The sequence below is a fragment of the Eumetopias jubatus genome, unplaced genomic scaffold (assembly GCF_037043125.1).
Source record: "Eumetopias jubatus isolate StellerSeaLion01/CBP00866 unplaced genomic scaffold, mEumJub1_p1.0 scaffold_1, whole genome shotgun sequence".
NCBI lineage: Eukaryota > Metazoa > Chordata > Mammalia > Carnivora > Otariidae > Eumetopias > Eumetopias jubatus.
In genome coordinates, this window is record NW_028274807.1 from 58,857,634 (window position 1) to 58,872,354 (window position 14,721).

General features: G+C 39.1%; 1 protein-coding gene and 1 long non-coding RNA gene across 8 annotated transcripts in view; one reads left to right on the forward strand and one right to left on the reverse strand.

The window, feature by feature from the left end:
- SIDT1 (SID1 transmembrane family member 1) overlaps positions 1 to 14,721 on the forward strand; it is an 89,508-nt gene that overhangs the window by 42,250 nt on the left and 32,537 nt on the right. For all 7 annotated transcript variants that reach the window (XM_028110594.1, XM_028110593.1, XM_028110595.1 and 4 more), the window contains 3 exons: positions 970 to 1,041; positions 1,462 to 1,555; positions 11,490 to 11,533. In XM_028110594.1, the coding sequence (XP_027966395.1) occupies positions 970 to 1,041; positions 1,462 to 1,555; positions 11,490 to 11,533 (210 nt within the window). The remainder of the gene's footprint in view (positions 1 to 969; positions 1,042 to 1,461; positions 1,556 to 11,489; positions 11,534 to 14,721) is intronic.
- LOC114214769 (uncharacterized) overlaps positions 1 to 14,721 on the reverse strand; it is a 46,812-nt gene that overhangs the window by 16,751 nt on the left and 15,340 nt on the right. The window lies entirely within an intron of this gene.

Below are 14,721 nucleotides of genomic sequence, written 5' to 3' on the forward strand. Positions count from 1 at the left end.
GACTTCTGCTCCCTCAGACCACGTGAGGTTTATTCACTCAGTTGGCCTTTTACTCAACAAATATTTGCTATTATTATAATAGTGATTTTATGCAGCATATCAAGGTCCACTTTCTAAGATCAGTTTGGTAGCCAGCAGTAATGAGCCACTGTATATAGCCACTGTATATATCAGTAGTCATCATTTCCACAAGGATGTACGAGAAAAATTCAGAGTTCTCAATTTCAGTTGCCAAAATTTTATACCTGGCAAGATTTAGGTAAGAAAGCAAAGTGGACAATTTGTCCCCATGACAGGGATTGTGTGAGCTCTTAGGCATAGTAAAAATGGTTATGGGTAACTACGTAGGAACTACTGTGGGAATGGAATAGGCTGTTGATTGAAAACACAGACCCCTCCCCCCAGCAGCTGATGAGCCACATGTGATTAACACAGAGGGTGTTTACTATTGAGTATACATCGTTCTCTTGCCATTTGGGTGAAATTTCTGCTTATGTATTCTTTAATCTATTAATTATATAGTATAGAGTTTTGCTGGTGTCCATTGTCCTTTGGTAAACTACAAGTCCTTTTATGACTATATAACAAAAAACAAATTTTCACTGGCTGGAATAGTGCAAACCAAAAGATGAGACAGCATTTATTTTAGTAGCTGTTTTCTTCAGATGTCTGTGGCATATTGAGCCACATGGATAGCAGAGGATGAGTCGAGCCTTCTTCACTCCAGAAGGGGGGCTGCAGTCTCACTGCTTCAATACTATCAAAATGCACCCAAGCAAAAGCCAAATTGAAAGCTTAGCCCAAAGGGGTATTAGATGGTTTGTAGCTTTGGGGGTTAGATTTTCCTCTAGTTCTTGCCACAGGAAAATTCAACAACCAGAGCTAATTGTGGACAGTTTTTGAACAACTGTTCAGATGAGAGGCCAAGAACCAAATATCTGATCTATTGTGCCTGTTGTTTTTTACCAGAAAAGGAGAACCAAACCTGGAATCTACATCGAACAAAGAACCTTAAAGTGACCATTGTTCCTTCCACTAAAGGTCGGTATTGCCTCTAAGATTCAAAGGAGAAAAATTTCTATGTGAGGAAGTCAATCATATGCATCAAAGCTAATGCCATCCCTCCAGAGAAACATCATAAAAAAACTGGTATTTACCATAGAGATAGAAGAGAGAATCAAAGCATTTTGTTAAATCTCTTCCAGAAAGAGAGGGAATTCAATTGTGAAGTTGTATATGGGAAGTCCCTTCCTACCTTCCACTGGGAACTCATGAGTGTGAAAGGTGGCCATTTGTGGATAATGTCTGAGTGACCTCCTGCAGCTTTGCTGCTTTGAATGGAAATATATTAGGACTTCAGAATGGGTATGATGGAGATGGGCCCTTGAAGCTGTCCTGTCCCAAACATGGTCCTCTTTTCTCCTGAGGACACCCTGACCAAAGTTGTTTCTCTTCCCTCAGGATCTGTTGATATGAAACCCATTCTTATCAGTCTTGTCATCTTCCTCTTCTTCTACTTTGGATTCGTACTTCTTATTCTTGTTCATTGTATCAGGTAAGTCAAGAGTATCAAGAAATGTTAACCCCCTTTGCCTTCTCTGCATAAGAATTAGAGCCTTAGGCTTTAGAGCCATATTGACCAGATTCAACTCTACCTCAACCACCAACTGTGTGACCTTGGGCTAGTTACTTAATCCGTGCTTCAGTTTCCTACTCACCATAATGAGAGCATAATTTCCCTCCTAGGGGTGCCTGGGTGGCTCATTCGGTTAAGCGACTGCCTTCGGCTCAGGTCGTGATCCCAGGGTCCTGGGATCAAGCCCCACATCGGGCTCCCTGCTCAGCAAGGAGCCTGCTTCCCCCTCTCCCTCTGCCTGCGGCTCCTCCTGCTTGTACTCTCTCTCTCTCTCTCTCTCTCTATGTCAAATAAATAAATAAAATCTTTAAAAAATAATAATAATAACAATTTCCCTCCTAGAATTGTATAACTGCAGTATTTACATCAATGTCCTGCACAGAGTAAGTGCTGGTAGAGTGTTAGTTCTTTTCATAGTTAATAAAACCTCAACAGAAGGACAGCGTGGGTATTTTTCGGACCAGGAAATCCTGTAAATCCTATGGAATGTAGGAAATGATGAGTTCTTCCCAATATGGAGAAACATATTAAATATTCCATTAATAGCTTTAAATATTCCATCAACAAGTAAATTAATGCCTGAAATAAATCTCGAGGTATAATAAACAGCAGGAGTGATGTGCTTTGGTACTATATTACCAGCTGCTTTCTTACTACTATAGCATCGATTTTCCAGTAAAATGTCCCTTGAGAGGAAAAAAAGGAGATGATGGTACTGTAATTTGACCAAGACAATTTCCCTTCCCAGGAGTTTGGAGCCCCTAATAAAAAGGGCCCCGGTTTCTCCTTGCATCTCTGAGCAGGCCCAAACACTGAGAATTCTGTACCTTGTTGTGGTCTCTGTGAGGCAACTACAAAAGAATGGCAGAAGGCCCACAATAAACAAATGTTCATTCCTGTCTTGAACACACAAAGAAAACAAAGCACAGAGCTTTCTGCACACAGTTTTCAGACTACCGGGCAAGCTCACAGTATTGGTGAAAAACTTCATGGCTACCACAGTAATACAGCTGTCTCAGTGGTACAGGCCTAGCTCGGATTCAAAAAATAACTCTCTTCTGTGACCTTCACAGAGCTTTTCCATCGAGAAACTGAATTTTAAAACCCTGGGACTACCACTGGCCATATCTGGCACAATTTGAGCATCAAAATAATTAAGAATAATAAATTTATAAACTACTGAGAAAAATAGAAAATTGTGAATCCAAATTGATGAAGGGAGGGAAGGAGGGAGGGAGGGAGGACCTAAATACCTCCAGATACAAATCCAAAGGCACCAACCACGTAGTTCGCATTAGGGAAGGGAGCCATTAGCAAATGCTGACAGTGTTAAGGGAGGACTCTTGCCTACATCAGAAGGCCAAAGGCTGACTGGAAAATATGGAGGGAGTGCTGGCAGTGGAAAATCATCATTTTGCATAGATTAAGAATCATCAGTGGATACTAAACTATGAGGGAAATCTGATGAGAATCAAGGTACTGCATTGCCATAAGGTGTATCCCCATGATTTGCTTCCTAGTTGTAAGGGAAACATAGTGACTCTCCAATGGAAACTCAAACCAGGATTGGCTGGGTGATCAAAATTAATGTGAGCAAGGATGGATGGATGGATGTTGTGTGCCTCCACATGAGACACTCTGAGGAGACAGCACCACGTATGCAATATTCCAGCCAGAAAGGCGTATTTTGTATGTAATCCTGAGGAAAAACTGAACTAACTCAAAATGACAAACATTCTATTAGAACGTGTCTTCAGAGACAAAGGAAGGCCATGGAAATTGTCTAGATTGAAGGAGACGAAAGAGATATGGGCAACCAAAGGCAACACCTGGTCTCAGACTGGATCTTTTGCTAGAAGAAGAATATGCTATAAAGGACATTATTGGATCAGTTAACAAAATTGTAATATAGACAGATTAGGTAAGAGTATCATATTGATGTTAAATTTGCTGAATTTGACGATACTGTGATTAAGGAAGAGAATATCAGAATATCTTTATTCTTTGGAAGTATTGAGGGCGCCTGGCTGGCTCAGTCAGTAGAGCACGAGACTCTTGATCTCAGGGTCGTGAGTTTGAGCCCCATGTTGGGCATAGAGCTTACTTTAAAAAAATGGAAATACTTAGGAATCACAGTTCATTACATAAGCAACTTACTTTCAAATGGTTCAAAAAATTATATATATATTTTTTAATGTGTGTATATATATATACACACACATATATTATACACATGCAGAATGATAAAGCAAATGGGGTATCATGCTAACAATAAGTGAATCTAAATAAAGGGTATATGGGTGTTTTATATTTTATTCTTATTTTTACAACTTCTCTGTAAATTTGAAGTTATTTTCTAATAAAAGTTAAAAACAAAAACCCTAGTGTATAGGCAAATATATCTGGAAAGTATATACATTAACTGATTATCAGCCTACTTAATTTACTAGATCATAATGGCTGACATTTAATAGGCACCATGCTGAGCCCTCTGAGCAGATTATCTCATCTAATGCCCTACAATGAGTACTAGTATTATCACCACCTGATGGTTAAGGAAATTGAGGCATAGAGCTTTGAAGCAGTTCAACCAAAAATTCATAGCCAATAAATGAGGGACCTGGGATTTGTTTGGATTTCCAGGCAGCCTGGCTCTAGAGCCTGGCAGGCTAGTCAAGACGGGTCTGGAGTGGTCAGGGCATGTGAGGGAGGGCAGTCCTGATCAGGGAGGCCAAACCAAAAGTCTGGCACCCTGGCATGGATGCGATTGGGAAAGGACCCAAAAAGCTCTCCATTTTGACTCAGATGAGCTCCAAGATCATGGAAAAAGAAGTTCATCTCTTCTGCCTCTCTTAGGAAAATCGTCTCTATGCCTGATGATTTAAATTTTAGAAGATAGGATTTTACCTCTTTAGTTAACAGCATGCATAATCAACATACCAACAGACAAAAAATTAAGAGCTGGATATCAATCTCCCTAAAGTTGTCATTCGGCCTACAGAAGCAAGCACAGCTTTTGCAAGTTGAGGTAGAAGGCTCTGTTGAAACCTCTGGCTGCCAGCTTATTTTGCTACAGTCAATTGCACAAGCATAAATTCTTTCCAGATATAGAGAAACTGAAAATAGAAATCTGGAGACATAAGAACTATTTGGCATTCTTAATAAGAGGATAGACTGAGGGAAAACACTAACAGAACTCTTCCCTCATTGAACTCAGCAGAAATAACAAAGGTTTCTACAAAACCAAATGAAGCCAGTCCTGGAGCATAATGCCATTTGCTTGATGAGCTCCCTGTACCTTATTATTAATATATCTGGGGTTTGTAGTACATGCTAGGAAATCAGGATGAAACATGAATAAGAGACATGGCTCCTGCCCTCAGGGAGCTAAGAATCCAAAGTATTAGCTGTACTGACTTGAACCTAAACCCCATTCCCCTCCCATTCCCAGCCACAATCCGGTCAAAAAGTATTTAAGGAGCCACTACAATAAATGTGCACACCCTGGGCCAAACACTGGATATATGTTCTCTTTTTTTTTCTTTTCTTTTATTATTATGTTATGTTAATCACTATACATTACATCATTAGTTTTTGATGTAATGTTCCATGATTCATTGTTTTCGTATAACACCCAGTGCTCCACGCAGAATGTGCCCTCTTTAATACCCATCACCAGGCTAACCCATCTCCCCACCCCCTTCCCCTTTAGAACCCTCAGTTTGATTCTCAGAGTCCATAGTCTCTCATGGTTCGTCTCCCCCTCCGATTCCCCCCCTTCATTCTTCCCCTCCTACTATCTTCTTCTTCTTCTTTTTTTTAACATATAATGTATTATTTGTTTCAGAGGTACAGATCTGTGATTCAACAGTCTTACACAATTCACAGTGCTCACCATAGCACATACCCTCCCCACTGTCTATCACCCAGCCACCCCATCCCTCCCACCCCCCACCACTCCAGTAACCCTCAGTTTGTTTCCTAGATTAAGAATTCCTCATATCAGTGAGGTCATATGATCCATGTCTTTCTCTGATTGACTTATTTCGCTCAGCATAACACTCTCCAGTTCCATCCACATCTGGATATATGTTCTCTTGTTCATTTCTCCCAACCACCCTGCCAGACATTGAGTTCAAACTGCACAATCCTGAGAGTATTCATCCTTCCCTTGATTCTTGTATTGGTTATCTATGGCCACAATAATGCTACATAAAAATCAACCATAAAAACTCCAGTGGCATACAGTAATAAATATTTAAGTTTACTTACAAATCTCTGGGTCAGCCAGATGCTGCAGCTAATCCAGACTGGGCTCAGAGATCTCGGTTGGGTGTGGTCATAGAGTGCAATCACCTGGCAGGTCAGCTAGAAGGTGGCTCTCCTAGACCAGCCTCAGCGGCACTTGGTCTCTCCAATTCCCGCAGGCTGGCCCTGGCTTATTGTATCTCCAAGAGAGATGGCAGAAGAGTGCAAGGCCTCCTTAAGACGTAGGTTCAGCAGTGGCATGATATCACTTCTCCTTTCTATTAGTCAAAACAAGTCATGAGGCCAGCCTAGATTCAAGAGGTGAAGATACAGACTCCAACTTTCGATTTAAGGAGCTGAATACAAGAGGAGATATAGCCATTTTGTAATCAATCTGGCATAGTTCTCATTTACTATTTTCTCCTTTGTTCATGGGATACTGCCTGCCTCAGCCTAGTTTTCTAAATCATTTAACTCCTCTACTGAAGAATTTTGTCAGCTTCATAACCTACAGCAAATGTAGGTTAAAGCCTGTTAGTACAAACACATCATCTTTTATGAGTTCACGTAATTGCTTGCCAGTTAATATCACTAGGATTGTTTTAAAAAGGGACTTCAAGGGTGCCTGGGTGACTCAGATGGTTGGGCGTCTGCCTTCAGCTTAGGTAATGATCCCAGAGTCCTGGGATCGGGTCCCGCATCGGACTCCCTGCTCCTTGGGAGCCTGCTTCTCCCTCTGCCTCTCTCTCTCTCTCTCTCTCTCTCTCTCTGTCTCTCATGAATAAATAAATAAAATCTTAAAAAAAAAGGGACTTCAATAAGTGTTGGCGAGGATGTGGAAAAGAAGAACCCTCATGCACTGTTGGTGGGAATGCAACCTGGTGCAGCCACTGTGGAAAACAGTATGGAGATTTCTCAAAAAGTTAAAAATAGAACTACCCTATGATCCAGTAATTGCACTACTGGGTATTTACCCAAAAAGTGCAATAGCATTAATTGAAGAGTATTATGCTAAGTGAAATAAGTCAGTCAGAGAAAGACAAAGACCATATGACTTCACTCAAGTGTGGAATCTAAGAAACAAATGAGCAAAGGGACGGGGGAGAAAGAAAGACAGACAAACCAAAAAACAGACTCTTAACTATACAGAACAAAGTTACCAGAGGGAAGGTGGGTGGGGGGAATGGGTGAAACAGGTGAAGGGAATTAAAGAGCCCATTCACCATCATGAGCACTGGGTAAGGTATAGAATTGTTGAATCATTATATTGTACACCTGAAATTAATATAACACTGTGTTAACTATACTGGAATTAAAATTTTAAACTTATTTTTTTTAAAAAAAGGGACTTTGCCAAAGCCTCATTTGTCAGCTACAACAGTTGGGCCAAATTGTAACTGCTCTCCTTAATAATATGCCTTGTTCATTCAACAAATATTTAGTTATCATTTCCTATGTGCCAGGCTCTGTCCCAGAGTTTAGGGATGCAGTGGCGAACAAGACAGTCTAGATCCCTGCTCTAACAGAGTTTATATTGTACAGAGGAGAAACACATAAGCAAGCAAGCAATTAATAAAGCAAATAATTTCAGCTAGTGGCAGAAAAAAAACATTGTAGTGTGATGATAGAGAATGGTTGGATTGGGGAAGCTACTTTAGATTTGATTTGTTCAGCAAGGAAGATATCTCAGAAGCAAGACTTTAATAGCAAGAAGGAGCCAGCCATGTGAGGATGTGGGGAGAGAATGGCCCAGACAGAGAACAATAGCAAAGGCCCTGAGGCAGGGATGAATTTGCTGTGTCAAAACAAAAGAGGTATGAAGAGAAATTCTTCCACCAAACATACCAGGATCAGGAGTGTGCAACTTCTAGAGTAGCCGTCTGAAAGTAAATAAGAGCACCATGTACCAAAGCACAACCATGTCTAGCCCCTAACTTTCCTCCTCCCTGACTCCAACCTCACATCCAAAAGAGAGGCTCATTTGACATGAGACAGTAATTCACATTTCAGTGTTTGACAGACATTTCCAAATGACATACCTGGCTTTTTTAGTAATAGCTTCACTGAGACATAATTCACAGATCATAAAATTCACCCTTTTAAAGTATACAGTTCAATGGTTTTTAGTATGTTCACTGTTGCAACAACCATCACCACTATTTAATTTTCATTACCTACAAAAAGAAACTGAGTTCATCGAGATTACAGGATATGAGATATACAAAAACCAGTTGTATTTCCGTACACTAGCAATGAACAATTCAAGCATAAAATTAAGAAAACATTTCCATTTTCAATAGTATCAAAAATAATAAAATACTTGGGGCACCTGGGTGACTCAATCAGTTGAGTGTCTGATCCTTGGTTTTGGCTGAGATCATGATCTCAGGGTCCTGGGATCCAGCCCCACATGGCGGGGGGGGGGGGGGGGGGGCGGGTCCACGCTCAGCAGGGCGTCTGCTTGAGGATTCTCTCTCTCCCTCTCCCCTCTCCACCCTGCTCTCTCTCTCTCTCTAAAATAAAAAAATAAATATTTTTAAAAATAATAAAATACTTAAGAATAAATTTAACAAATCAAATATAAGATTTGTACACTGAAAATGACAAAACATCCATGAAAGAAATTAAAAGAGGACCTAAATAAATGGAATGATATCCCATGTTCATGGTTTGGAAGACTGAATATTATTAAGATGCTGTAGTAAAATAATGACCCCCAAAAGATGACCACATCCTATATCCAGAACCTGTGAACATGTTACTTTACATGGCAAAAAGAGATTTTACCAATGTCATAAAATTATGGAGATTGTTCTGGATTATCCATGTGGGTATAATCTAATCACAAGGGTCCTTGTAAGAGGGAAACTAACAGTGGGTCAAGGGCAGAAGGAGTTGATGTGATGATGGAAGCAGAGGTTGGAGCATTGCACTTTTTGAAGGTAGAGGAAGGGGCCACGAGTAAGGAGTGGAGGCAGCGTTTAGGAGCTAGACAAAGCAAGGAAAAGGGTAATCTCTCAGGATATCAGGATAACCAGGAGCCTCTAGAAGGAATACAGCCCTGTCTGCTACCTTGATTTTAGCCACATAAGACACAGTTTGGAATTCTGACATTCAGAACTATAAGATAATAAATTTGTATTATTCTAAGCCACTAAGTTTGTGATAATTTGTTATAGCAGCAACAGAAACTAAAACACATGATTATACTCCCCAAATTGATCTACAGTAGATCCAAAACAATCCCTATCAAAGTCTCAGCTGACTTTCTTACAGAAACTGACAAACTGATCCTAAAATTCCTGGGGAAATGCAAGGGACCCAGAATAGGTAAAATAGTCATAAAAAAAAAAAAAGAACAAAACTGGAGGTCTTACACTTCCTGATATCAAAACTTACTACAAAGCTACATAATCAAAACTCTGGCACTAACATGTGGAAAGACATATTAATTGATGAAACAGAATTGAGAGTTCAGAAATAAACCCCTTACATTTATGATCCTATTTTTGACAAGGGTACCAAGACAATTCAATGGAAAAAGAATATCCTTTTCAACGAATGTTGTTGAGACAACTGGGTATCAACCTGAAAAAGAACAAAGTTTTACCCCTACCTCACACCATATGAAAAAATTAACAAGGGGTGCCTGGCTGGCTCAATCAGAAGAGCATGTGACTCTTGATCTCTGGGTCATGAGTTCAAGGCCCACATTGGGTATAGAGATTACTTAAAAAAATAAAATCTTTTAAAAAAATTAACTCAGAACAAAGTTTCAAATACAAGAGCTAAATCTATAAAACTTTAGAAAACAGAGGTGTAAATCTTTTGTGACCTTGGATTAGGCAATAGTTTCTTAGATGGGACACCAGAAGCACAGGTAACAAAAGAAAAAAAATAGATAAATTATACTTCATCAAAATTAAACTTTTGTGATTTTTAAAAAAATTTTTTTTAAGATTTTATTTATTTATTTGAGAGAGAGAGCACAAGCAGGGGGAGCAGTTGAGGGAGAAGCAGGCTCCCTGCTGAGTAGGGAGCCTGATGCGGGGCTTGATCCCAGGACTCTGGGATCATGACCTGAGCCAAAGGCAGTCACTTAACCAACTGAGCCACCCAGGGGCCCCTGTGCTTTTTTTCTTTTTAAGATTTATTTATTTTATTTTAGAGAGAACAGGAGAGAGAAGGGCAGAGGGAGAGAGAATCTCAAGCAGACTCCCCACTGAGCACAGAACCCAACACGGGGCTCCATCTCTCAATCCTGAGATCACGACCTGAACTGAAACCAAGAGTCAGGTGCTTAACCAACTGTGCCACCCAGGCACCCCAAAACTTTTGTACTTTTAAAGGGCCTATCAAGGGAGTAAAAATACAACACACAAAACTGGAGAAAATGTTTGCAACTCATATATCCGTTAAGAGTCTAGTATCCACACTATATAAAGAATTCTTATTAGCCAATGATACAAAGAAAAATAAACAAATTGGGCAAAGGGTTTGAATAGCTATTTATCCAAAGAAGATATACCGTGGCCAATAAGCGTATGAAAAGATGTTCAACATCATTAGCCATCAGGGAAATGCAAATCAAGAAAACAATTAGATATCATTTCTTATCCACTAGCATGACTGTAATTTTTAATGGAAAACATGTAACAAGAGTTGGTAAAGACATGGAGAATTGAAACCTTATACAATGCTAGTAGGAATATAAAGTAGTTCCTGCTATAATGCTACTGTGGAAAAGTTTGAAAAAAAAAATACATAGTGTTACCTCATACCCAGCACTTCCGTATGTAGGTATACCCAAGAGAATTTCATACATGTATCCACACAAAAACTTGTACACAAATGTTCATAGCAGTGTTATTCATGATAGCCAAAACATGGAAACAACCAAATGTCCATCAAATGTAAACAAATAAATTAAACATGGTGTATCCATACAAAGGAATATTATTCAATCATAAAAGACTGATGTATTGATTCATGCTACCATATAGATGAACCTTGAAAGCATTATGCTTAATGAATGAAGCCAGTCAAAAAAGACCACAGATAGTATGAGTTATATGAAATTTCCAGAATAGGCAAATTTATAGAGACAGAAAGTAGATTTGTGGTTGTCAGAAATGTACAGGAGTGGGTATTAGGGAGTGACTGCTAGTAGGTTTTTAATTTGGGGGGGTGATGAAAATGTTCTGGAATTAGATAATAGTGATGGTTGCACAGTTTTGTGGACATACTAAAATTCATTGAAATATGCACATTAAAGGGTGAATTTTATGATGTGTGAATTATCTGAAAAAAAATAATCTGAAAATAAATTAATGAATTTATGTATGTAGATACATGCCTGGGAGTGGAATTGGGCCATACAGTAAGCCTATGTTAACTTTCTGAGGAACTGTCGAAGAGTTTTCTAAAGTGCCTACACCATTCTACGGTCCCGCCAGCAACGTATCAGAGGTCCAGTTTCTCCACATGCAAAGGCTCATTTTTAAGAGTTCCTAGCAGACAAATTTTCAACAAAGTCTATGGGGAATAAATGTGAAATGCTGAGGATTTCACTGTCTTAGAATCATGTGTGTGTGCTTGTTTATAGGTTTAAAAGAAAATCCATCGATGGAAGCTTTGGTTCCAGTGATGGTAAGAAAAACCCCTGGTTTCAAATTCAAATAATATTGAGTATTTGGCAACATCCCATTTGTACTTCTTTTGTCTCTCTGCCTTTTGTAATTTCCAAACCCTCCCTTGGTACCTATCCCACAGAGTAATCTAATCAGCAGTCTTTCTAGAGAAAGCAGAGCTAGTGAGAACCAGTTTTCATAGTTGGTAATTACTGAGATATGGAGCTTATACTAAGAACCTTTGCTCGGAGTATCCCTTGCAGTTACCCCTAGCCCATTTATCAGCCATTCATTTTTTTTTTAAGTTTAATCTTTTCTAGGATGTAAACTGTTATCCCCAAACTGACTTGTGAACAATAAGAATTTATTGTGTCAACTCTAATACAGAGTTCACTTTTCCCAAATTGAGATAGAGGTTTTTTTGTTCAAGTAGCTAAAAACCGGAAATATTTGAGACTAATTAGTGTAATAAGGAGTATAATAACTTTGGGAAATCCAGAGTAACTGATTATTCAACCACAGTAATATGCCCTTTCCTCCACTCTGATAATTTGAACAAAGGAATTTGATTAGCTGATCTTTTTATCAAAACTTAAAAAAATTTAAATGTCCTCATTTTTTTAACTGAGAAATAATTGACAAGTAACACTGTATAATTTTCAGGTGTACAACCAAATGATTTGATATTTGTATATATTGCAAAACGATCACCATGATAAGTCTAGTTAACACCCATCACCACACACAGTTATAATTTTTTTCTCTTGTGATGAGAACTTTTAAGACCTACTCTCTTAGGAACTTTCAAATATACAATATAGTAGCACTAACTATAGTCACCAGGTGGCACCTTATATCCCCAGGAGTTATTTATCTTATAACTGAAGTTTATACCTTTTGTAAATGTCCTCATTTTTGAAAAGTCTAAATCAGTGTGAGATAGTGTTCATAAGTTCTTTGGCATGTAGTGCTTATTTGGAAAAGGAATGATGAAATGAGACTTGATTTTTAAGTCACATGCAGCTGATGTTTAGTTCTGTGTTTTCTGTACTTAAATGAGCCCACAGAATATTAGAAAGACACAAACTGATCCCCTGTCCACCCAGCAGGAACATTTCTCACTCTGCTGGTGGGCTGCTTCTCCTGCCTTCCTTTGATTTTTTTGTCTTCCTCAATGCCAGCATGTTTATTTTTCCAGCCACCCGGGCAATTGGTTTGGATAACATTCAACTAGCAGTATGAAAGACTGTGAAAGGACACCTGCTCTAGGGTCTTTAAAATCCGAAGTCCCACTTTCCCTTGTATTCATAAAATGTGTAAATGAATTTGTCTTCTCTCTGGATCTCATCCTTTCTCTTCTAGTGCTCTCCAAGTTTTGCTCTTATTTTAGGTCTCAGTTGAACTTAGAAAGCCTGATTAGTTGGATCCCATTGGTGCTCTGTGAAAGGGTGGTCTGTTATTTTTATTGTATGAGTGAAGACATTTTATTATTGTAATGATAATTCAAGGAATTTCTGTGTTCAGAAGTTTCCTGAACAGTGAAGTGTAGGTGGACAGAGCTGAGACTTTAGCCAGATCATTGTCCAAGATCAAGAAGGCTCTGAAAATTAACTAAGAGCTATAGGCCCCCTTCAGGTGGCAAGCAGAAATGAATGAATGAGAAGAAAAGAAAAGAAAGAAAAGAAAAGAAAAGAAAAGAAAGAAAAGAAAAGGAAAAAAAGAGAAAGAAGAAAGAAAGAAAAGAAAGAAAGAGAAAGAAGAAAGAAAGAAAGAGAAAGAGAGAAAGAAAGAAAAGAAAAGGAGAAAAGAAAGAATGAGAAAGAAGAAAGAAAGAAAAAGGAAGGAAGGAAGGAAGAAAAGAAAAGGAAAAAAAGAAACAAAGAAAAGAAAAGAAAGAATGAGAAAGAAGAAAGAAAGAAAGAAAGAAAGAAAGAAAGAAAGAAAGAAAGGAAGGAAGGAAGGAAGGAAGAGAGAGAGAGAGAAAGAAAAAGAAAGAAAGAAAGAAAGAAAGAAAGAAAGAAAGAAAGAAAGAAGAAAGAAAGAAAGAAAAAGAAAGAAAGAAAGAAAGAAAGAAGAAAGAAAGAGAAAAAGAAAGAAAGAAAGAAAGAAAGAAAGAAAGAAAGAAAGAAAGAAAGAAAGAAAGAAAGAAAGAAAGAAAGAAAGAAAGAAAGAAAGAAAGAAAGAAAAGAAGAAAGAAAGAAAGAAAGAAAGGAGGGAGGGAGGGAGGGAGGGAGGAAGAGGAAGTGAGGGAGAAAGAAAGACAGAGGGAGGGGGAGAAGGGAGGGAAGAAGGTGGGGAGGGAGGAAGAAAGAGTAAAGATGCATCAGTTAGGATTCACATGGTTGCAAATAACAAAATAGATCTCAAAACATGCTTAAACGGTAAAGGGGCTCCTCTCCTTGCAAGTTGAGCAGAAGGGTGGGCTTTAGGGTTAACTGAGTCTGGCGGCCCTAGTCCTTTTCCCTGCCATTCCCTTGACTCTGCTTTCCTTCCAGTGCTGGTGGTGAGGTGAATTAGCTTGACACCCTCACCTGACAATGTCCAAAAGGAAGGACTTTTTCCGAAGCACCCAGTAACTTCTCACGTTTCACTGGTGTAGAGTGGGACATTTACTTATTGTTTAATCAGTCACTGCAAAGGAGTAGATTTACCTACAGATCAATCAAGCCTACTTACAGAACTAGGACGAGATCATCTTCCCCTAAGACCTGTGTTTCTCAAACTCCACATTATTGACATTACAGGCCAGATAATTCTTTGTTGTTAAGGGCTATCCTGTGCACTGTAGGATGTTTAACTGCATTCTTCACCTCTACCTACTAGAAACCACCAGTACACTCCATCCTCGTGACAACGAAAAATGTCTCCAGACATTGCCAAATGTCCTCTTGGGGCCAAAATGACACACACACACACACACACACACACACACACACACACACACACACACACCGCCACCTCTACCCTCCAACTGAGAATATCTGACTTAAACACACGAACGGCCAGGTGAGGACACCTGAACGAAATCCCGGCTTAGTTTTTTCACCACAAAGGGCTTTGAAATAGGGAGAATCAGGAGCCTCTGTTCTGATACAGCCAGGCTGTATCAGAAAGATGGTATATGACAAGTGAGACACAGCCTAGATGCTGAAGACAAGAACAGAGAAGACACACTCTCCCCTAGGAAAGAACCAGTTAGCAACTCTT